This window comes from Lampetra planeri, chromosome 29, assembly GCF_965212315.1.
Source record: "Lampetra planeri chromosome 29, kcLamPlan1.2.h2, whole genome shotgun sequence".
Taxonomy (NCBI): domain Eukaryota; kingdom Metazoa; phylum Chordata; class Hyperoartia; order Petromyzontiformes; family Petromyzontidae; genus Lampetra; species Lampetra planeri.
In genome coordinates this window covers 10,181,063-10,207,119 of record NC_136135.1, presented here as the reverse complement: position 1 = coordinate 10,207,119, position 26,057 = coordinate 10,181,063, and the positions used below count along the sequence as shown (strand labels likewise).

The 26,057-nt window shown below is 39.8% G+C and overlaps 1 protein-coding gene across 1 annotated transcript in view; it reads right to left on the bottom strand.

Annotated features, from left to right (window-relative positions):
- LOC144728664 (cell adhesion molecule 2-like) overlaps positions 1 to 26,057 on the bottom strand; it is a 140,506-nt gene that overhangs the window by 45,531 nt on the left and 68,918 nt on the right. The window contains exons 2-3 of the mRNA XM_078608248.1: positions 7,568 to 7,714; positions 167 to 319 (exon numbers count right to left, since the gene is read on the bottom strand). Coding sequence (XP_078464374.1) covers positions 167 to 319; positions 7,568 to 7,714 — 300 coding nt within the window. The remainder of the gene's footprint in view (positions 1 to 166; positions 320 to 7,567; positions 7,715 to 26,057) is intronic.

Genomic DNA, 26,057 nt, shown 5'->3' with positions numbered 1-26,057 from the left:
AAACTTTTGAGGCATAAGCAATTATAAAATAACACTTACTACCCAGGAACAAAAATCATGTTACATATATAATTTGCTCGCATGCGGCACCTACCCCGACACGTCTCTCATTGGCCGAACGGGGGCACGGATGCTTGTGAGTTTTGTTGATGCTTTTTAGCCTTACCCAGCACCGTGAGGGTGGTGGACACAGTCTTGACCGGCTTGGTGAACAGGGAGCACACGTAAATGCCCTCGTCAGTAAGGGTGGCGTTGTTGATGGAGATGGTCAACACCGTGTCCGCTCGTTCAACCAGCTCTATCCGCGTGTCCTTGAGGGCTGCAGGGCAACAGAGAACACAGCCATTATTTTTGTTGTTACACTTGTTTACCCAGGAAGGCCTCACTGAGTCTCAATGATCTTTTTCATGGAGAAACTGGCTCCTGCCCGTCTCTCACTGGGTTGGTGGGCCTGGACACCTCGACTTTGTTTCTATTTAAATTACACAGTTAAATGAATGTCTAGTGTAAATTTTATACAAATTACCAAGTTACTTTTAGTTGTGTAATATAGATACCGATTACAAATTAGAAATGTAATAAAAATGTAATATTTAAATTTCATAACATTTAGTTTAAATTTTGATTTAAAGCTTTCGTGACGGCAGGGATTCATATTCTTGGTTCTTTCGGTAAAGTCACGTAGAAGGGAAATAATAATTTTTTTTTTTTAATATTTGTATTATTTTATTATTTCCCTTCTACGTGACTTTACCGAAAGAACCAATAATATTTAGTTTCAACTCGAAAAAAAACACATTAGAGAGCTATAGAGCATAGCTATGGAAATCAAAACGAAAGCAGTAGTAATGTGGAATGTCCACCACTGGCCCAGGCTAAGAGGTCATCACAACCAATGTGAATAATTCCACTTAACCCTCGCCTTCACGTTCTTCCTTCTGCTATATCCCACAGCTGTTGGGAAGCTCACACGGAAACTCAACGGTCCGCTCGTACACAAATTCATCGCGTGGACGGTCTTCTTCACTTTCCATGGAACTTTTTTTAAAAGAAAAAATATTATTACATACATTGAGTGTGTAATAATCTTGATGATCGTTATTTGGTTCCCTTTGAAACATTTCTGGCGGCACTCATGCAAGCCAAGGTGTATCGAGTGCGTGTCACCCATGCCCCGTGCTGGAGGCGGTAAACTTGTGCCGTGCTTGCAACTTGTGTCACAGCGCATTATTGTGGATGCCATAAACACTCCCATTCTTTCGTCAAAATGTACTTCTGAACTGCCGTTTTTTTACATATCATGCCCATAAAAAAAGAACGACAATTTCTATAAAAATGTGTATAGCATTGTAACATGGTAAGCCATTACAGGGGCGATACCGACAAGTGGCGTGCAGTTTTCTGCCTCGCCTGATGCGCAGGCGGTTGTGGGTTCGATCCCGTGTACTCTCCCTCCCCATGGTGGTCACTTGGATTTTTCTCCGGGTCCTCCGATTTTACCCTCTACATTTAGAAACTTGCATTTTGATTTATTTTCCCGCTACTATAATTTGCCACATATGGTTATATCAGCCACGTTGATGAGCTGTCGCCTCTGAAAAAGAGGTCATATAGTTCAGTGGGAAATATCTGGTAAATCAAATCATTGAATTAGCTTAGTTCATGTCAAAGGCAAGACAATGTGGATTACGAGTCTGGTGAGAATTGAGCACCTGAACCTGCCTTTTTTTCTGCTGCCTCTTGTTCTCATACTAAACTTGCACTGTTTTAATTCCCGTGTTTTTGTTTACGACGATAACATATCTCGTTAGTGGTGCAATATTCCGTAAGGACCTTGTACTTGTGCTCTGCAATATTGACGTTTTTGTCTTTGTTGTGTTGCTGCTGTGCTCACACATCACGGATCTCCATTGTAAAATATCCGGGAAATTGGCTGAACGAGATCATCCGTGTAACATGTAAACTCATACTCAATTTCCATTGAATTCCCTAGGCCAGTGATGGAAATGCCACATTCCTGCAGCTTAGGTTGTCATTTCTGTGGCTGTCCTGCAAAGCACTCCAATGTTTTCGAGTTTGAGACCTAATGACATGCATTTTAAATATATAATGCAATTACATTTGTAATTTGTAATTGGGATCTCAATTTCACACCTCAGTGTCATTTGTATATAAATTATGTCCGACAAGATTAATTAGCAATTTGTACCTAATTATATTTTCTACAGTAATATATGTGAATTAATTTTTGCTCATTCTCATGATGAGCCAATAGTATAAGTAAATTGTTATTTCAGAATAATCGTGGTTTAGCATCAGAGTACATGATATAATTGCAGGATTCTGCTTCCAATGGTTGTCAAATTCCTGTCTAGGTAAAGTATACACGAGGGAGGCAATTGACATGCCTCAGGGAACCCACGCAAACCACAAAAGAGAACTAAAACTCTGCACACAGCCACATATTTTACTTGTCATACTGCTTCTCTGGCAGGCAACTTTTTGCCAAGCTGGTGGGTGTCTCCATCAGTTTATGATCCACCAATCCCATCTGTAAGGTTATATCGTCACACTTGTGTTTTGATAATAGGTTACCACTTCATCAAGGGTCAACTGAGCATATCAATGAACACAACTTTGTGGGAAGCCACCACTTTCTTCTTTTTTTCGTATGGCATGTAAGCAACAGTTTGTATAAATTATGTCATAGTTTAGTTGTATGGTCCTTTCAAGGCGGCAGGAGATGCTGTACGAATTGCAGCGACACCGACAGGATGTGCATGGATGGCGCACTCGTTGGTGTGATGTGTTTGATGGTTTAGGCTTTCCAAAACCACCACTGGTTGCCCTCAACAGGATCTCGCCTCATGGGATTGTGACATTTCCTCTCGCCAATGTATTGAGCAGAGAACTCAAGAGACTAGGATGAGTGGAATTTGCCATAGTGACGTGGATCATCATAATGACAACACCAAAAACATTACAATCAAGAACCAGAGTGAAAGCAACGCGTTACAGAAAGCAATTGAAAACTGCACGAATAGTATCAACACGTAACATTTAGAGACCATTCATAGTGAAAATAAACTACACACAGATCAACATTTTGATGTTTTGAGACAAAATGTTAAGGGAGACAATGTGCATTTTATTATTACTGCAAATACCATATTTGTAATGCGATATTTAATCTACTTTTCCATTTGATTATTAATGAAGTTGGAAGAGAAATCACATCATATTTGTATGTTTGTTCATAGGGTGCAAATAACATGCGTCTTCATACAGGGACAGAAACTTTATTTAAATTGTCTGTAGAGACAAATAAACATTGCATACAAATGAAATTAACAAACACGTTCATTAATAAGTAATGCTGTGCGTGTCCTTCAGATGTACATTGAGTGGGAGAATAATTTGTTGAACATTCACAAAGCCTCAGCATGGCTTATGTTTCACTTGATGAAAGGAGCTACTATTAAATTCTGATTGAGTGACACACATAGTTTCACATTATTTTGTGATGGTGGTTCACGAGGGCATCATGCCATCTCAATGGAATGAGCTGGCAACGCTGGAATGGTTGGTAACTATTCTACGCGGCCATACACCGGGATTTCAAGCGCAGTGAGTTAATGGTTTCAGCCGAGTTACCAATGACTGCGCAACAACTGAATGTTTAATGGGTTGTTTAATTTGTTGTTGGCTTATCCAGATATACAATGTTTCAGTTTGGCATGTGGTGAACACTCGACTACACAAGGCATACATCATCTGTTTCCCAGGTGTGGATAAGTAGATCTATTGATTAACCTCAGAATGGATTTTGTGACATCGGAGCTGTTCCCTTCAACAATTCGGATAACGATAATGAATGATAATTGTGATAACCACAATGGTGATGATGATGACGATTATAATCACGCTTATGATAGTGATAATTATGATAGTGATGGTGGCAATGATAGTAATGATGGTTATGTTGTTTGTCGATGATGATGATGTTGATGATGTTTATGGTGCGTGAAATAATTATGAATATAGACAGAAAAAAGGATGATTTTAGAAGTATATTAGAAAATCTCTTTTCAATACCATCGTTGCATTTGGTTTCCATTGAATAATGCATGTTTCAGCATTGTTGACGGGGTGATATTTGATTGCCATGCAACAACCACTTTTCAGGGTGTAAAACACGTGCACCACAGAGGTGATTCCTTGGCTCTATCTCATGGGAGTCGTTCTCTGAGACAACGTGGCTGTCTTTTTTCAGCACGACACTGCTAGCACAATTGGAATGTAAATGTGAGGACGGAACATTTATATATATTGCATAGGTTAACAAATGCTTTCCAGACCTGTGTTTTGCCTTATTTTTGTATTGAATGCCTTCTGTTACCTGTTTCACTTGGTGTAAAATGCGGCTGAGCTCTTAAGCATGTTTCTCTCTCGTCTCAAACATTTGGCATTATAACGTTGGCTTTACAGTAAACGAATATCCATCTATTATCCTGAACATAGATAAATTCAGAAAGTCTTCATGTGTTGCCAGATATAATTTAGTGTTTCGTAGGGCTAATGGTGAGGTCATGGATAGATTTATACAATGGGGTCAAGCACAGGCAAACAGTTGCTGCTATCACATGTTATTCTCACAAGTGAAAGTCCTCAATATAAAATGTGACCGACAAGAAGAGGTACAAAACGTGAAAAGAGGCTGTATTCCACGAAGAACGTATTGTCCGAATGAATACTTTGTTTTGCTCAGTGTGTAGTTTTTGAATTATTAAATACCTAAATATCGCATTGCACAACATCGGCTCTGTGAATCAGTAGGAGGGCAATGGGAGAGGGAAATAATACCAGCCTTGCTCCTGCAATGGCCCAGACACATTTTTTTTCTTTTTTTAGGGAGGATGGGTCAAGGTCAGGAACGTTAATGCCGTTCTGCATTGCTGCGTCATAATGAAAGATGCTTCTCTGAGGCCTTCAAAATGTTCGTGTTCATGTGCGTGGGAGTTTGGGCATAGATCACGTGTTTAGTCTTACACGTTTGCTTAATTCTGCCATCAGCTATGCTGCTATATTCACCGTTAATGTAGCCTCTAGCAGTCACACTTTGTGTGAGAAAGCATGCATTACATATCGTGGAACTTGATGGCTCTCAATTCTTTGCCTTTTTGCGCAAGCGTATATCTGTATGTGTGTACCGTATTCCCTCGTTATTCAGAAACTCGTTATTTGAAATGTTTACTATTTGCGAATTGCATCTGGAACTCTGCATGACTACATCGAGAGTGAAAAAGAAAGTGAGCAGATAAAGTGATGTTGCATAACATCACCATAATTGAGGATAACTTCATTTATAAACTATGATGTAATCCTTCACTATGTATTTTTCATTTACTTTACGTTTATTCTACCAAATGTTATGATAATGTTCATGCATTTAAGGGCACATTTATACATTTAATTAAGGTAATTAATGAAAAAGATTTCCGTTGGCCAATATAATCAGCCGGGAAATTTGCTATTCAGAAGCATCTCCAGAGTGTATACATCGCAAATTAAACGGGAACAGTATGTCGACGGTGAAGGTACAGCCCTGCAATTGCTATTTCACACCACTGCTGGTGAAAGGGCTGACATACAACAAGCTATTTAGCTGACATGCAAAAAGTTAAACTACCTATGTTGACATTAGGTAGTTTCATTAGGTAGTTGCATGTATCAATCATAATGTATTTCGGCTGTGACGACGAGACGCTTTCAATGTTTGTCAGATTGTTTTTTAAGCACAACAAATTGATAACACTGCACTAACTTTTTTAATATGTTCATTTAATTAAACCAATTTTCAAGGAGTGTTGATTAAATGGTGGTACTATTGAATTATGCACACGTTGCCATTGGCTAATCCCCCCCCCCACACTTTAAATCCAATTACATTTTTACAGCATTAAGCAAAGGGAAATTTAAAAGTAAAGTTCTCCTTGAAAACTAGGACTTTAATTAGGGAAATTCACTGCTTGGTGTGACCCATTAAATATTACCACTCAAAGGGGTCCGCGCATTTAAAGAGACCGTTTATTATCGCCCTGTGTAAGTTTATGTACGCAGTAAGTCACCGTGATTAGTTACCAATATGCAATCAACTTTAAACTAAGAAGAGGGTCTCATTAATGTTTACAAGCTTTTGGACAAATTTTGTATTTACTTGGAAATATGTAGGGAATGCATGTACATTGCTGAAGCGTTTATTTACTGTTATGGTTTTGTTGAAGCACATGCAGCATCTACTATAGGGACGTTTCTGTTTGACTTAACATGTCTTCCTTCCCAAATATGTTTTCAGAAGTGCTCATCTTTAATGGTGACCCAGTGGTGAAAATTCCACATTCATATGGAAAGGGCCAGTCTCTACCAAGGACAACCATTATCTCCATATCACAAAGCAGTGCCCACTTTATTGACATGCGAGTGATGATGGGTTGGGTTGACTAATGACCATGGTTTAAACTCTGATCCCTCTGATTGTGATGCACGTGTTCTCACCACAGGCCCACCCATCAGTGGGACATGTTTAACGGTGTGATGTTAGCTTTAGCAATGGTACACAGTTCCCTATACCTCCGTAATGCCACATGATCTCTAATATCCATAGCATGTGGCTTTATTAATGCCCTACAGAAAGTATAAGGCAACTGCAGGGATTGGACTGTTGAATTGGTAGAAACTGGTTCACAAGGTTATCCATCCACCTAAATAATATATTTTGCAATAGCGCCTCTTGTTGCTGTTAGGAATTGTTCATAGGCAGGCGTATATTTTGGTTGTGGACTTGTTTAATGTAAAGCCAGTGCACCTTGCCAGAGCAACGTGATTGATTTGAGACAGCCGTATTGAAATTGAGCAAGTCTAAAAGATGAGCAGAAGGACATTATGCACTCCTTTCACATTATCCTCGACTCATTAATAATGCAGCGTATTTTCAATTGCTACGTCAATATCATTGCACACATAGACACACACTTTATCCTCCAAAGACATTCCAAAGATGACCATTTAGTTGACAAATGACTTGGTATGTGCTTTCACCCTCCGGCACAATGCAATGCAGTTTCATACAGAGATACAAAGGGATTCTCTAAACACTACAGCAATTGGAGGGCTGAGCATCATAAGGTTGCGTAGAAATTAAGCAAGCAAGAACAGAAACATACACCAATATTACATGTTCTATAATTCGTTCGAGTCCACTGTCAGAGTAATGAGAATTACGTAAGAAATCCAATCGCAGTTGTAGTCTGTACTCTTTACCCCATAGTTGCATGCAATGCATGACTGTTAAAATTAGCCTTGGGCACTACTAATCACCACTGGAAGTCCTTAGTGACTGGCACAAACTCCACATTATTATGCCAGGTAACGGTCTCCCAATCAACAAAAAATAATCGCTGTTGGCTTCACACACAGTGGAAGTCATGATGTTGGCATGGATGAAGGATTGAGCCAAGCTCTGACCTTTTGAATGCCTAAGTGAGTGGTGTTGTCAGATTATCCTCACCTTTCTTTTCGTCGAAGAACAGCGTTTGCTGTGCCGAGTTGGCCCACTGGATGGGCGAGCCATCGCTGTTTTCCACCGAGCAGCTCAGCAAGACGCGTTCGCCCTCCACGGCTGTCACATTCTTGGCGACGGGTGTCTGCGACTGGCCTGCAAGTCGAGAGATGACGCCATTAGGCCGAATCTGTACGGGGCATTGTGTATGTACCATTCATGGAGGAAGTGTGTACATAAAAGCGACTGAATGTCTGGGTGAAAGTAACTTCATGTATGTATGTAGAACTTCTTTGCACCGTATGTAGCCAACCGTGCTAATCGCAGGTGTGGAGGAAGGACAAAACACGAGCATTGAGGCATCGGTGCTCATCTCCTGTTTACAGCCATGTAGAATCAATGGTGGAAATTCCACATTCCTTTGGCAGGGGCAAGCCATTCCATAGGACTACCACTGTTGACTTCCAAACAAAGTGGTACTCATTTAATCGATCCCAAAAAAATGTGATGGGATGGGTTAACCCCTCCAACTAGGATTTGTACGCACGACACTGTCACTGCATAGCGCGCTTTCAGATGTGCTTTTGCGGCTGTCTGGAACGCTCTTCTGATATTAGGAAGCTGATGGAGCTATGCAATTCTAAATCTCGATTGAAAAATAATTTCTTTAAGCTTGCTTTTTGTTTCATTTGTTGTCCTTCCCCCACGCCTCCGATTAGCACGGTTGGCTGTGTACGATGCGAAAGAAGTTAAACATACATACAAATATAAACATTTACAACGTAAGTCAGATCAAAGTGACTCCCAGCTCAAATGAGCAATGGGGTGGTATTCATTTCCGCTGGCACCGCAGAGCCAGTCGAGGAAATTGCAGCTTCCTTTAACAAGGTTGACCACTGTTGGCTTACCCAAAAAGTGGTACTTGTTTTATAGATTTCGATTTAAAGCTTTCGTGACTGCAGGGATTCATCTTCTTGGTTTTTTCGGTAAAGTCACGTAGAAGGGAAGTAATAAAATAATAAAACTAAAACATAATAAAATAATTCTCACGACGTTTCGGCTACAACGCAAGCAGCCGTCTTCAGGTGAAGAATGAGACACTGCCAAGCTAGGAGCTTATATATAAGCTGAGTTGGAGGTGGAAGAAGAAGAGAGCCTTAACAAAAGAATGTGCATATCAAGAGGAATTTAGCATATTCATGGGAAATGCGTAGGAGGTGGGCGGGGGGGTTTCAAAGTCATATTATGCCCATGCATTATGCAGGATCAGCAGCACCAAAGGGAGGGGGGTAGCATTAACAAAGGGAGGGCATGTTAATAGTATGTAGAAGCAATGAAACATGTGAATGGGAGAACGGTGGCAGGAGACCCCCAGCGGAGCAAATAATGCATTCCCTGTGGAGAACACAAGATACACAGTTAAGGCCAGTGAGTGGACTGCGGTCTGAAAGTCACCATAAACGTGAACAACAATCAGTTAAGATCCGAAGTGGTTTATTACGTCCTTCCAATGATTGCTGAGCCAGAATCCATCTTCTTGGTTTAAATTGTCTCTGTGTTTGTATATGTGGATCGCCTCATGAACGAATCTCTCATGGTAGCCAGATGGCTTGCAGAGAACCTCTGTCTTGGAGAAGTCAATGTCATGTGAGCGCACTGAATTGTAACAGTGATCTGCCACGGCTGAGGTGTTTGTCCTACCGTGTTTCAGGTCTGCTTTATGTTCACGAATGCGGTCCGAGACATGTCGTTTGGTTTCTCCAATGTAACTGCTACCACAGAGGCAACTTAGTTTGTAGACGCCAGGGTACTGTATGTCTGGAACCACATCTTTTACAGACGGGACCAGATCACGGATTTTATGTACTGTGTTGAATCGTACCTGAATCTTGTGTTTAATCAGGATTTTGGAGATTTTTTTTGTGACCCCAGCAATGTAGGGTAAGGTGATGGATTTGAAAGGCTCCTCAAAAGGAACCTTCCTGATGGTTGAAGTGATGGCTTTGCGGATTGTGTAGTCGGAGTAACCATTAGCCTTAAGAGCTTGGCGTACGTGTTTGAGTTCACTGGCAATGTGTTCCTGGTCGGAGATGCATTGGGCTCTATGGTATAGAGTCTTGATGAGGGAGTTCTTCTGGGATGGATGGTGGTGGGAATCCGGTTTTAGGTAGGCTACTCTGACTACACAATCCGCAAGGCCATCACTCCAACCATCAAGAAGGTTCCTGTTGAGGAGCCTTTCAAAACCATCACCTTACCCTACATTGCTGGGGTCACAAAAAATATCTCCAAAATCCTGATTAAACACAAGATTCAGGTACAATTCAACACAGTACATAAAATCCGTGATCTGGTCCCGTCTGTAAAAGACGTGGTTCCAGACATACAGTACCCTGGCGTCTACAAACTAAGTTGCCTCTGTGGTAGCAGTTACATTGGAGAAACCAAACGACATGTCTCAGACCGCATCCGTGAACATAAAGCAGACCTGAAACACGGTATGACAAACACCTCAGCCGTGGCAGATCACTGTTACAATTCAGTGGGCTCACATGACATTGACTTCTCCAAGACAGAGGTTCTCTGCAAGCCATCTGGCTACCATGAGAGATTCGTTCATGAGGCGATCCACATATACAAACAAAGAGACAATTTCAACCGAGAAGATGGATTCTGGCTCAGCAATCATTGGAAGGACGTAATAAACCACTTCGGATCTTAACTGATTGTTGTTCACATTTATGGTGACTTTCAGACCACAGTCCACTCACTGGCATTAACTGTGTATCTTGTGTTCTCCACAGGGAATGCATTATTTGCTCCGCTGGGGGTCTCCTGCCACCGTTCTCCCATTCACATGTTTCATTGCTTCTACATACTATTAACATGCCCTCCCTTTGTTAATGCTACCCCCCTCCCTTTGGTGCTGCTGATCCTGCATAATGCATGGGCATAATATGACTTTGAAACCCCCCCGCCCACCTCCTACGCATTTCCCATGAATATGCTAAATTCCTCTTGATATGCACATTCTTTTGTTAAGGCTCTCTTCTTCTTCCACCTCCAACTCAGCTTATACATAAGCTCCTAGCTTGGCAGTGTCTCATTCTTCACCTGAAGACGGCTGCTTGCGTTGTAGCCGAAACGTCGTGAGAATTATTTTATTATGTTTTATTTTTATTATTTTATTACTTCCCTTCTACGTGACTTTACCGAAAAAACCAAGAAGATGTTTTATAGATCTCGGAGGGATGATTGGCTGGGTTGATCCTGACGAGGATTTGAGCTTACAACCTACCAATTGTATACATGTATGTTGAACTACTTTTTCACCGTACGTAGCCAACCGTGCTAATCGGAGGTGCGGTAGGGAAGGACAACAAACCAAACCCAATTCCAATTTGGATGGTTGTTGCAGTCACATCGTGTGGATAGTTCCTAAAAATCTATTGTGCAAATTCTGGCTGATTCCAAATGGTTTATGAAAATCATCATTACTGGTAATGCATCACATGTGTTTGTTATTTCATCGCTGCTCATTTATTATACTACACAATAATTGATTTGAATACACTTATTATATCTTATAATTGATCCACAGTCAAAATATTACTCGCTGTGATCCCCAAAGAAACAAACAATCGAGCTCAGTGGCACTGTGGATAGAGCGCTCAACTCATCATTGGAAAAATTGTGACTTCAACTCGCAGCTGGAGTTGGCTCAAGACATCATTCCTTTTCGGGTGGTACATAAGTACTACTGCGTGAGTCGTCAACAGTGGCTGCGCTCAGTAGACATAGGCCTCGGTCATAGGCAGGTCGAATTTACACAATGGGATCACGGCCTACAACATAGTTATGTATGACCCATATGGAGCAAAAGTCCCGGGCATACGTTGTCTGGACTTTAATATGCTATTTTATATACCCTCATGCTTTGCTGACTCATGTCTAACTTCATCATTTATAGGCTGAAAAAAGTTCAGCAGAAAGCAATACCAATTTTATTGACTGCAGAGAGACATCGGCTGAGTGACCCCCCTCCCACCAACCAGGATTTGAAGTCATGCCTTCTGAATGTAAGTAACCTACAGTGCCACCACGCCTGACTTAATATAAATTTCCTGTATTTTAAAATAATTATATTCTTTTTCAGGTTAAGTATATTTGAGCGTTTGCTCTAAAGTAGGGGCCAATGAGCAAATTACTACACATCTTGTAAGTGTGCACTTGACAGTGAAGCACCTTTATAAAGATGAAACCAGAAAGCCAGACTTAGGGTCAGGTATAGGTCTATGGTCTCTGGTTCATTCAAATTCCGAAGCTAGGAGTTACCCAGTACAAAGAAGGCAATTCATTTCATGTTCAAATACTTGATTGAATTGTACTTGTTTTTTTATATGTTATTCAGGTCCCAGTTTCCGAGTGGAACAAAAGGCTGGCTTTTCAGTAAAAGATCAAGGCTTCATTTTCCTTGGCCTGTGATGTAGCCACCTCCCATGTGACACTGCTGGCCTTTCAGAAATCAAAACAACCAACGCTGCTTTCGAGCAGCTGTACAATTGTAATGCTCAGTGTAACGTTAAATTATTCAGTGGATGTAATTTGCTTTTTAGATTCTCTAAATTTAGATTTACAACAAATCTATTGTGTCAGTTGGTTTCATATGTGAATGCAAGATGCTGTTTCTTTAACAAACTAAGAATCAAGGGTGATCAAAGCATCTTCCTGCTCAAACAAACAATAGGCCAGTATTCTTTTCGATTGGTGAGCTGGTTTTGGGAATTCCACATTCCCATTGAGGAGGCCAGTATCTGAAGGAGACCACTGGTTTAATATGACACAGTGTAAGTGATTACCAGGAAGGTCCGTGTCACCCTGCAACTGGGATTTAGATTTTAAACATTTCACTTGTGTGTCAAGTACTGCACCACCAAACAAGATTGAAACCATTTTATGAGACCAAGACATTGTATTCTGTCTATATATGTAATTTGGAAATAAATAACATGGTACAGTATTCCTTTCTCGACATAATGCATGCAAATAAATTACCATAACTGCGCCCAGTCTGGTAAGATCTTGAAAGCTAAGCATATTTGGGCTTGGTTAGTACATAGTTTGGTGACCACCAGGGCTGACCAGGTGTTGTAGGTGTAGGGGTCACAAGGAGTGGCCAGGTAATAGCATTGCTGATAGTCATCCACTCGTATTCGTAGCTTTCTCTGAGGAGTCCGATTTCCCCTCACATTCCAAACACCCATTCGTGGAATTGGCCAAATATCCGAATGCAGAACCTTTTGAAAATGAGTCTCAAGTCCCAGTGTGGCTTTCTTGGGTGGGTAAGTGATTGCTAATTTAGCATAATATTGAGACACAATGTTCTGCTGTTTGTCCGAGGTTCTGCAATTGACTATATTGTGTGAAGATCTGTTGTACACTTATGCTGATAATGAAATTGGCATGCAATTGGTTAAAATAAATATAAAGTAAATAGGCATCCACTGGCTCACTAGCAATGCTGCCTTATTCAGATTTTTGCACTGTCTTCTTGTCGAATTATGTTGCAAAGGAGCTACTGTTGATAACCAAACCACGAGTTCTTCTTGATCCCCAATATAAATTAATCAGTATACAGAACACCTCCATTCATGTAAGAAATTCGATCTTGTGTACAGTCCACTGTGTTTAAAAACAAATGAATAACCCCATTGACATCATACCTTGCTATAATTTCATTTCTCCTGCCAGATACTGCAAATCTGTTGTGCAGGCATCACCTGACCACCAAGGCCTGTTTAAACGCTATCACCACCACCACCACCACCACGTTGCTTTGTGTCTTCATCTCGATCACCTGTCTGTGATTGCCCACCCCAAGGCCTGTCTTAGTAACCTGCCTTCAATCGTTCACACATGCCCAATCCATCACAACCCTTCCTTCTCTAATTGCATCTACAGCTCTTTCCTGCTGCATTATTTTCATCGCAAGTTTGCTGAGCACATTCCCAAAGGCCCATAACTTCAAAGTTGTCGGCAATAAGCAGCAATAATGTCGATGCAATTGGGTTAAGTTCATGACATTTGGATTAGAGACAAGAAGAAAAATATAAACGTGAGCAGTGCAAGGAAATAAGGCTGAAATAGAAGGATATATGTTGAACTTCTTTCGCACTGCACGTATCTAACCGTGCTAATCATAGGTGCTGTGGCCTGCAGCTGTGTGGTGGCTGAATGTGCACCATGGATGACAGAAAAAGTCAGGTAGACTGAGTCCTCAACGGCAACGGGAGCGGAGGAATCAAAGACTAAAGTTTAAGGGACAATAAACAAGGTAGTAGCCATAGCAGAGTGATACAAATGTGACTGACCACTGTTGATTGAGTATACTATTATTCTGAGGATCCAAGTTAAAACTCAACTAAACATTTATTTTATTTTACCAAGTAAGGCCCACTGAGCAACATAGCTCTTTTTTCAGAAGCGATCTGGCCACAAATGATAGCTGAACGAAGTGGCTTATATTGTGGAAATGTTTTGCAGCCAAATACTCGAAACGCAAGTCTCTAAATGTGGAGTAAAAAACCGGAGGACCGGAGAAAAATCCACGCTACCACGGGGAGAACATGCTAACTCCAAACCACGACCTCCTGTACACCAGGCGAGCTAGTTAACATCTCGCCACCATGACGACTTTAGCCTATCCTGCAACCCAGATTTCAAACATCCTTTGCATGCAAATTTACGTCGTAAGCCTATTTCCTAGTTGCTATGTTAATTGGCGTGAATGCTCTGTTAATTGTGGCTTTGTCTCCCCTTAGAACCCCAATATTTTTGTAAACCTAGGAATTAAACAAGCCTTGCTTCTCTCAAATCTCATGTGCATTGCAACCAGTAAGCATCATCTCACCACAAAACACGCCGGTGCCTAATCTAAATTATGGATTTTCCAAGCCACCCTTTTTCCAGGATGTTAATATTTAATGGAAGGCTGTGCCACAAATTGCAAATTAACTCTTTGCAACATAACAGGTTGTAAAAACGATGTATGCATCCTACTTAGTGTTCATTGTTTATATTTTATTTTCCGTGTGGTCAGTCTAATGGGTTGCAGCATTGACAGATAATTGTTTAAAACTGTGTAAAGAAGTGGCTGAAATTCTATTTGAAATATTTGTGAAACATTCTGTATAATGTCGTGTAATGCCATTAATAGCTAAAGTTATGTCATGTCACTGCCTGGAGTAAAACCAAACTGCTATATGAATTGCATTACCATGCAATGCAACTGCCCACTGTGTATGTGTCATATGCTATAATTCTACACAATTTGAGTCTCCAGTGACAACGACTCGGGTAAAAGCAAATATAGGCATAACCCCATTACGTCAATCCATGTAAAAATAAGTACACTTTGGACCAGGTTTCAACTTTATCGATCTCTTCAGCAGAGTGAGGCTTGTGAGTTAATGTTGCTGGGATAGCAGATATTATTGGTAAGAACACCCCATATCAACTTTGGACAAGATACACTACAGGTTCGTACACCAATTTCCACTCATGATACTCCATTCCACCAAAACAAACCTCAGTTACTCAGGTTGTCATGCAATACAGCATTCTAATCGCTCTCCATTAATACATGTACACATGCACACTATAAAAACGTTATTTCACATGCAGTTCATCTTGATTTGAAGGCTATTGCCAATTTGTAATTCTCGATTGAAATTTTCATTCAGCTGCTTCTCTCAAAACTGCTCAAGGATACTGCTGCCATGGCAATTATGTACGTACTGTACATTGCTCTGTTTACATTTCAACAGCAGAACACCATAATCCATTTCAGTGTACACTGGTATTCACAGAAACTGTTATTTGCAATAAAATTTCGTAGGGGGTAGTAGTTTAGCATTCAATGTTCTTGTCGGCAACTGAGGCTTTTCGCTTGATTTTATTCTATAAATCTTACAACCCAAATGTTCCGGACAGCTATGAAGCATTACCAAAGCACACAGCACGCTCGATTGTGGATCTTAAAGACTCTGCAATATAATTCGCATTGACGTTGAATTATCCCTGGAGTAGCACAATAATGTATGCTATGGTCCGCTTGTAAAATCTTGTTTAAAGTGGACATGTTAAAAAGTGAAGCTCATAGCAAAGTAACACACAAAGGCTCATTTATAATAAAACCATGCCGTTATTTTATTCAGGAAATTCCCATGGACTCTCAAGACTAATTTTAATGAATATTTTTTTTCTTTTGAAAATATATATGGGAAGAACCAGGCGTACTCAAGGAACACGCCATATGTGCGAGCGTTTCACAATATATGCGATTCACCAATGTTTTGCCTCCAAAGTGCTAGATTAAATGTAGGCTCTACCATGGCCTGATTATTCTTTTCAATTATTGCTCACTGGATTTTTTAGAAGTGTTTAAGACTGTCATGAAATGTACTTCACATGAAGATGGTGATAATCCTGATTGAAACATACAACCGCGTGCTGATATCTTAAAAGGGATTAACAAAAAAAAATGTTCACAAAATGAAAGAAGAAAAAAAGATTGACATAACATAATTGAACCTTATGGCGGGACCCCGGGGTCCCGAATAAACGGAAGTCAAAATCGTAATTAATTTTTTTTTGGCGACTCTGCCCCACTGCACACGTAAACGCCGCAACCCACCCATGCATCAATCTTCTCGTTCTTCACCAAGCACCCGTCATTGCCAAAATTGCCGTAGTCACAAACGCAACTTTGAAACTTTGATCGGCGCATCGTGTGGAGCTCGTCGAGAGGAATAGATTGCCGTATCGTTCGCCTTCAACAGACATAAAATGACATCACAACGTTGTTAATGCGAGAGCCGGGGGCTTATGGTACCCCGGGTTCCCGCCATAAGGTTCATATTCCAAGATATTCATGGCAACATATAATACATCTGAATGGCCTCTCACCTGATTAAATATGGGGACATTGATCGGACTTCAGCAAAATGTTATTTATAGGATTATGCCAAAACAAAATTTGTGGGTCTGACCACAATGTACTCCTTTGCTATAAATCAAAATCAATCATGGAAATATTTGTATAAGAAAAATCCAATTAAATGAGGCTCATTCCATGCAAACATGCTCAGCTGCATTCTAAACAGGCCACAGAAAACCTCACAGCCACTTTATTAACACTGCCTCATCAGAATCAGAATATTTATTTATCCTGGAGAAATCAGATGAGCTATTTTTCACAGAAGTCCAGTAGAGGGGGGTAAGAACGTTACAACAACAAACAGTACAAAACATGATAGCAGTTCCAAGTACAAGAAAGGTAAACAAATCACTCAAACACAAATTCAACACTAAACCATCCCAATCCTACCAGGCAAAGCCCACTTAGGTATCAAATTATTTTTCAGAAGCGACCTGGCCACAAATGAAAGCTCAACAAATTGGCACCATCATTTGGACATTTAATGTACCAAAATAATCTAAATCATCTCAATCCATGTTTCTAAATGTGGAGGGAAAACCCCAGAGGACCTGGAAAAAAAATCCACGCGACTACGGGGAGACAGATATGCAAACTTAAAATACAACAATGCAGTACACAGGAAGCTCATCCTTTAGGAAATGGCCCTTCTCCAGATTGACCAAATTATTTGGGAAGTGAAGATAGGTATCAGTTTATGATGGAAAAAAGACTGCAACCTACCATGGAAATATGGAATTTCCACTACTGGCTCAGGGCCATCAGTGACATTCTATTCCTCAATCAATGTATTTCCTCCCATTGCAAATGTAGGCCAAAATAAGAAATATATAGATGCTGGGAAAAAATATTTGCATCAAAGTTGGAAGACAAAATACGTTTAGGACATGCATATTTCACAACAAGTTAAGCTACTGGAATTTCAGCATTGAATAAAGATATCCATAATATATAATTGCGTCATGTACCCCACAATTATGTGAATACATTTCATTAATGGTTTATACATGAGATGGGTTTTCCTTTGTACACTACATTCGGCTAAATAAAGATTAAATATGAATGCATGTGTGTGCTAAATGCGTGCAGTGCTTTACTGAGTATATCATTTACCTTTGTTAGTATTCAGTCCAAAATTGCCTTAGATAATGCAACAAGAAATGAAGTGCAGGTTCAGTATGAATTCTATTAAAGAGGTTCATTAATTTCAACTAATGTGTGATAGATTGCGGATTAATTTTAACTACCTTAGTGAATTCCACTCAATGTTTGTGGGCACAGTGGCAATTCATGCAAAGAGATTATTTGAACGATAGGATCCGACATACTCTGTACAGATATGTGAGATCAACCATTCCAAAGGATATAAGTATTCATGTAAGACGCTTACTGGCCATGTTTACAATTACTGGCGCTGTGTAAAGGGATGCAGTGGTGGACATACAATCAGAAGGATGCTAATTCAAATCTTGGTTAAGGGTCATCTGATCTCATCTTCCCTCAGGTGTCAACTCCAATCGTTCCATCAGAAACACTTTACTTTGACTTTTATGCTCATCGGTCTTCATTAGATTTACAATGCGTATAAGTAGGACTAACTTTTGAACCTGCATCAAGTTAAAATAATTCGTCAATTTGGCTTGATATTTTGAATCGAAATCATTAATTTTGAATTATTGCCTAAATATTCGTGATTTGTGCACTGCATCAAAACATTGATCTAAAGTCCATAACTTTAAGCAATGTTTGATGCATAATTTATAGCAGGAAAAATATGTAACCAAAGGGAACAACATGGCAGCCTCTTTTTGCCTTAAGTGCTATAGATCTGCAAACTATGTAATGGACGTAAATTAAGGGTGAGGGTTTTTTGTAAAGCATCACACTATCCTGAGAAGCAAGAGGCTCGGCGCACGCCCGCACACTCTTGCGTGGCAGAGCTGACTCAGTGGAAGTCAAACAGCCTGCTCCGCTTTTCCCACGCATCGTGCTGCTCGGTGCACCGGGAACGTGGTGCCCTGTCTCTGGGGTGTGCGTAGGCAGGGCGCTCCAATGCATTTCAAGCGAATGCTTATATTGCCGTCTTATCCACTTATATGCGTGTGCTGTACTCTGGACTTCTTTCACACCGTACGTAGCCAACCGTGATGATCCAAGGTGCGGGGGCAAAGGACAACAAGCTAAATGCACACTGACATACATACAAGTGAATATATTTACATTTTGAAATCTAACGTATTATATGCCTTACTTCACTGAAGTCACAAATATACGTTTGATTTGCCTCAGTGTCTAAAATAAGATTGCATTGTTCACATCAGAACGGAGTCTGAGACAAGCATATCAATTGCCAAGGATTTTATTGAAACTATGACTGTGATAATTATTTATAGACAAATTGGATTTTACTAATTTTATTCGCAATATGGTGCTGCTGTTTCCTGCGTGTAATTACCATTCTGCGTTATAGTTTAATTTGTGTAAAAAATAATGAAATAGTTGCCACGTTATTGCATTGAGGGTCTCAAAGATTCATGAACGTGAAGGTCACGTGAAAGGTTGTTCTACTTTAGGACTCATTACGAGCTGTCATGCATGTTACTTAGGAAATTTAATTCATGTCAAAACTAATGTATGAGGAATTTATGTCATGCAAGTCGAAATCTTTCTTTTTCTCATTTTGCAATTTAACATGACCGAGCTGGAGTGCATTTGCCGATTTTTGCAGAGGTTCGCGGTTCAAGACCCAAGCCACCCTGGTTAATACCACGGGAGTGTTGATGATAAAAAAAATCACACCGTCTGCATGGCAGTGAACGTTAAAGATTATATGACATTTGTGCAAAAAAACTAGTTCGTTTGTGCCAGTATCACAGTCAAAATTTTATCACGATTTTCCATAATAACTTGTAAATGACCTAATTGGATTGACCAAGCGCAACACCGTCCCCCTCCCCCCACCATAGTGCTTACAGGCCGATGCTGCGTTGCATTGAGATGCACAGGGACAGCTTTCATCAGCGGGTCTCCTCAGCCAAATAATAATAATAAATTACAGCTGGTCATTGAAATAATTGAGATGTGATGTAAGGGGCTTCGGGATGCTGAGGCATTCAAGCACCCAATACAAATAAATCCTTAATCCTTAATATACACTTTACTGCTATTACTGTTCTGACATATTAGCCGGCCATTGAAATGATTTTAATAATAATGACAGCATTATTGCTAATGACAAAATAATACAAATCTTGCCATATTCATTCATGCACAATATTATAAAGCCGGCAACCTGAGGACAATGTATAGGATATCATCAGCAGCCATGGTCAATCAACTGCCGGATTAAGGCCTCCCCAAGCTGCTATCATCTCTCATGATATTGCGATGTCACAATCCACCCAGCATCTGCACATGAACTGATTTCATTGCCTCCATCTCCTCGGTGGATGTACTCTCAGATGTTGACATCCTCTCGGCAGCTTATAGGGAATTATCCATAGCATTCGGCAATACTGCTGACATTGTATTGGTCAGGGAAAACCCATTGCAGAGGACAACAAAGAGAACAATCCACTGGTTAAATCTGTGTAGATCAGGCATTCGTCACAAAGTAATACATGAATATCATATTGGCAAACTGACTTATCATTCATTCAAAATGTTAATAATATGAGTGCTCCGATATCATCGGTAGAGGTGGTTCAGTGGCATAGCGAGCTCCTCGCAAATGGAACGTTGAGAGTTCAAATTCTGATTGTGTATTGACTCGTCATCCCTCTGGGGTTGATAGAAACAGGAACACTTCTTTTGGAAAGTCAAGAGTGGTTGCTTCATGGAAAGACTTGGCCCTGGCACAGGAGCGTGACATTCCACCATTGGCTCAGGGTTGTAAGTAGATGAGCACTCCCTTAATGCTTATTTGAGAAAGGCATCACTTGAGTAGTCTGTTGAGAAAATGTCAGACTTGTTACTGAATATGATTTAACATTAACATTTGGAAGGATTATTTTGTATAGCGTGCTAACTTAGGAGTAATTATTGTAAGATAACATAAAGGTCACACTCGAAATTAAACTCAATATAAGACCCTCTGAATTAGTGCTTCATTGCAAGGAAAGGTCTCCATAATGATGCGAGCGCTAAGGATATTTTAGGTTTATATCACCTGCTGGTACATATGGCATTCTCTTACGGGGGGGGGGAGTTATAGTCACGTTTGTGTGTATACTTACGTTGCTCAGCTATAGTATTCTGTTGAGACTTTACTAAGCCAACTAGGGTTGCTAATGGATTTGCTTCTGCTTTAATTAAAACATTATTGAAATTCTGGTAGATTTAAGTATTCACATAAAACTGGTTACAGCGGTTGGATAAACATGAAAAGGTCGTGGGCTATAAATCCCCATTGCCCCATCGGGGGTCAACTTGGGAAATCTTTATTTCAATCGGAAAAAAAACACGTGGAAGACTTTGTGGGAAGTCAATGGTGATCATCTCATCCAGGTAGACAGCCTGTACCACCCCCTTTGACTCTAAACTGAATCAACATAATCGAGTGAAAGTATTATAATTAGCCATATATTGTACTGCATCAAAATAGTTTGTGTCTCTCGACTGAAATAAACGTGGGGTGACTCTCATCTCTGCAGGCAGTCTTGAGCCTGCGGGGTAAATTCTACATTACAATGCAGAGGACCGGTATGACTGCAGAAAAATGGTACTTATTCTTTGACCCAAATGATGACTAGGTCGCGATCCTCATTGAAATATGAAAACTCAACGCATGCGTCAATAACACTGCCTTAAAATGTGGGGATTTTTAAAAGTATAAAATATAAATATACGTAATATAAATCATAATTTACAATATTTAAGTCGATAAAATATAAAATATAAAAATAGGTGATCTTTTGAAGAATGTACCGTCTTCATAGTACATAAATGAACTTGCATTTTGTGCTCTGTAGGGCAACCTTTTGTGCTACATAATATACAAAAATAAGTAACGATCATCATCGACCATGGCCAATCCACTGCTGGATGAAGTCGTCCCCAAGCCTTCGCTGCCATCTCCCACAAGCCTGTGATATAACCACCCTGCTCGCACCTGTGCCAAGCTGTTAGGTGGCACCTTTCTTTAAATTAAAACAAACTTTTATTTTATTGTCAAAATCAGCCATATTACAGTGGAGGTGGTGATAACTTTAGTCAAACACATTTGCATTAAGTTGTATACAGAGTAAATCATAATTATTTCTCAAATGTTCTGAAGTAGACATTTATTTTCTGGTGAAATGTATGGTGAGGTATGGTGAGGTATGAAGACTCTTATGTGCTCCTTACCGTCTCTCAGGCTTGCGGGACAGTGTGACCTAAAGCCTGTGTCTAAAATGTTGAAAATGCCTCCAGCGTAGAAAATCCAATCTTTCTCAATTATTGCCACTAAGTGTGGTCGGTGCTGTGATCAGTCATAGAGTGGAACGCTCAATACGGTCCTGCTGTTTAATTTCAGGAAAACCTGCATGTATAGGACCTTTGAAAGAATTCTCAAGGTTTTTTCTTTTTTTTGGTACAATTTCTCTTTATGAATTGTCCAGGCTTTTTTCTCAACTCCAGACTATTGACAAAGCTAACAAATGAGGCTCCTCACATTGTTGGCATGCGGGTTTTCTCGAATTTCTCACACATTGGCCAAGCCATGAAATATAACTGGCATTTCCCCCCCAACGGGCAAATTTATCTCGCACATCACGCATTCTGCTGAGCCAATACTTGCTTCTTAACTAAGGGAATCCATCAAGTCCTACCCACTGTGTCATTTCAATGCATCTGCGGTCGTAATTACTTATTTGTATCCAGTCGTTCGGTCAAAATTCCCTCACTTCTTTCACACGTTCACACCAAAGATAATCACAATGTCTTGTATGTCCTCAGAATCAGAACTAAACTTCCAGAGTGGAGGGGGGGGGGTCCCTAAATTTCAAGCTTCTTAAACAGGGCCCTATATTAATCATAACAAAAAAATCACCATATCTTATCTGGTACATATCAATGGAATACTCCTTTTTGGAATCCGCCATGATCCTCACCAAAATGAGCATGCAGCGGTGCTCATTTGGCCCTCAGCCCATAGTGGAGATTCCACGTCTCTTTAGCCACAGCCACTTGTTTAATAGGACAATCTCTGTTGGCGAAGCACAGAGAGGGACTCGCATTTGTATTGAGCCTGAATGGAGTAACGGCTGGGACAAATACCTGACTCGGATTTGAACTCGCACTCTTCTCTTTGTGACCAAACCTGCTCTGTTCATGTTGTATAACTGGATAACATGTGTGGGTGTAAATTTGACAACTCTACTGTTCACATTGCCTACAGTTGTTTTGTCAAGATCAAGCGATCATCATGGCCGATTTGTTGATGGCACCACACGACCACTTAATACATTCTGCTATATTATATAGTTGTTGATGTGTACGAGACTATACAACTCAAGGCTGTCAAATCCTAGTGCTGACACTTTATTTCAAATGTATTTTCCACTCCATGACAATTAAAGCAATACAACAGCATCTGCAGCATTGTGAAACCTGGACAGTGAAACCTTGAGCATGGCATTTGCATGGATTTGGAATTACATCCTTGGAATCTTTTAAACTGTCTTGTCTGGCTAATGTATTGCACTTTGAACAAACAGCTCCAAGGTATTTTCTCTTCACAAAGCCTTAACTTTTCTCAAATCAATATATTGTAATAAAGACTGTAATGACGTAGGGCTACATTTAGACAACACGCTATAGGCAATCACATTAATGCTGTTTACTTTTTTGATGGAGAGAAGCTAACTCGGGGCTTTTGCGAGTGGATGTCAGTATTGAAAATTACTGCTTGGCAATTGACATTGAAAGTCATATGGCATATTTCGAGAACCGTGCAAGATATTATTGACAACACCCAAATTTAGTAGAACATTATTTGGCAAGCTTAAAATGTAGGAATTAATTTAGGTTTTTTTTGCAAATATTGCTCATTGCATTTATTTACAATGCATTCACTTTAACCCGCAATAAAAAAAAATAGCTGGTAAATGTTTCGTTTTATAATCCTGAATAACTTTTTGTATAATATTGTATATAAATTGCATTTTGATCACCTGACTTTTTAAATTTTTATTCACACAAACTGTCAATGTCCCCATTTTCCATAATATTTCCCCCCTTAATATATCAACATGCCTTCCTAGTAAAATGAGTGGTGGATTTAGCTCAGATATGTTGGCAGCTCAGAGTCAGTGGTATAAATTCCACATACCTATGACAAGGGCCAGGAAGACATAGGCCAACTGCTGGTGACTCCTTGCAAAATGGTATTGACCGTGGATGATGAACTGACCCATTCCCCGGTCGAGATTTGAATTTGCGATGTTCCGATTGTGAGTCGAGCTCTGTGTTACAACGCTACCCAGCTAGATAAATTAAATTGTACCAGAGCTATTTCTGATGTTGCACGTGTGAAGAATCGGCACATCAAAAGTGACTGAGCGAGTGTGAACAAATTTGACGGATTAAATCCTGCCATTACTTAATATCCTTTTGTTAAATTACCAAAGCACACTGTTTTAAAATGATACTTCTCGTTCTGTTCCATTATTTCAAATAACAGGCTGTTATGATCACGTTAAATTAATCAGATTCCCTTTGTAAACATAATGTGCATCTAAACAATGTGAAAGTAAAAATACATGTTCATGTATTTATCGTAAATAATTTATTAAGGGGCTTATATTAGTTGGTGGGTAGCTCTGTGGCAGAATTCGTATTTGCTAATGCTAAGGTTTGTGAGTTCAAATATCAGATTTTGGTTTACTCAGCGAATCATCTCTCTGGGGTCAATATAATTGGTACCATCATTGTGGCAAACCAATAGTGGTATCCTTTATAAGCTGACCCTTGCCATAGAAATGGGGAATTTCCATAACTGAATCAGCATAGCTGAGCAGCATTCAAAGATTATCGTTGCCCCTGTGAGTTTTGGATTTAACGCAACCATACCATCATAAATGTCATTTATTATTACTCTTATTTTAAAACATGAGCTCTAAGAATACTAAAATTGTTTTGAGTTCGCTCTCAAACCCGTGAGAATTAACGCAGAACCATAAAGGTGATTCCTGCATCTTTCTCGGTGGACCTTAGGTATTAGCAATGAATCCACAAAATCGTAGGGGTATCAGGCTAGCTTTCTGAGCAATAAACATTAACAATGAACGTTAAACATTCTAAAGGAGTCTCACTCTTCCAGCTACAGACTTCAACCATGTGCCCTATGAATTTTGCACCTTAAGGATCTTGAATGTTAAATCGTTTACGTGGTTTCTCCTCCACCATTCATAATTCAAATATGAACCATACACGTTATTCACTGAACAACACATTTTTTTCTTTCAAAATCCCTTAACCACTTCATCACTCTAGGGAACTGTATCTGTGATGGAAAGCGTAGCACTTATCCCAACATTTCCTAATGGAATTTTATTTTTACCTGTCCTAAAAAAATCTAAGCTGAAACGAGCACAGAAGAAGCCTTTTTACCCTCCATGGCTCATTATTAGTCCGTGCGTATAGCCTACTGTTGGACTCTCACAATATGGCATGGTAAAATTAGACGTTTGTAAAATAATAAATGCATTTTATTTTTACTCAAAGCGTTTCCTCGGTCGTGCTGTGATACAACGCATTTGACTCACAGCTGGAAAGGAATGATTTGAGCTGCCATTTTGAGAGTCGATTCAGTCAATTTTTTCTGTTGAGCTCAATAAAACGAGTACCACTTTAGATTTGAAGCTTTCGTGACTGCAATGATTCATACTCTTTGGTTTTGTCGGTAAAGTCACGTAGGTAAAACAATTAATAAAATAAAATAATGAAAACAACTAAATTAAATCACGACGTTTCGGAGGCAACACAATCCTTCCTCATCAGGTGTAAAAAGGCCTCCGAAACGTCGTGATTTAATTTAGTTGTTTTCATTTATTTTATTTTATTAATTGTTTTACCTACGTGACTTTACCGAAAAAACCAAAGAGTATGAGTACCACTTTGTTGGAAGTTAAACAGTCACTGTCTTATGGAGTGCCTGGGCTGTGTCAAAGGAATGTGGAATTTCTACTACAGTACTGGTGGTATAGCACTGCCAATGCACCGATACATGATTATTGGAGCAGACACTCTGACCTGACAAAAGGCAGCATTGACTGGGTTGAGCCCAACAAACTCACTAGAGTTTATTTTTTTATATTAAGCATTAACTTAGCACCTAGACTTACTGTAGATAATTGAACCTCCCGTGCAGAAATACTGCACTGCGTGCAATATGAATGTGGGCCAGTAGAGCGGTAGTTGCCTCAAACAAAATCTAATTTCCTGAGGAAGAAATTAACTTTGAAGAAGTTTCATTCATCTTGATACACTGTACCTGGAAAGTAAAGGTAATTATGTTTG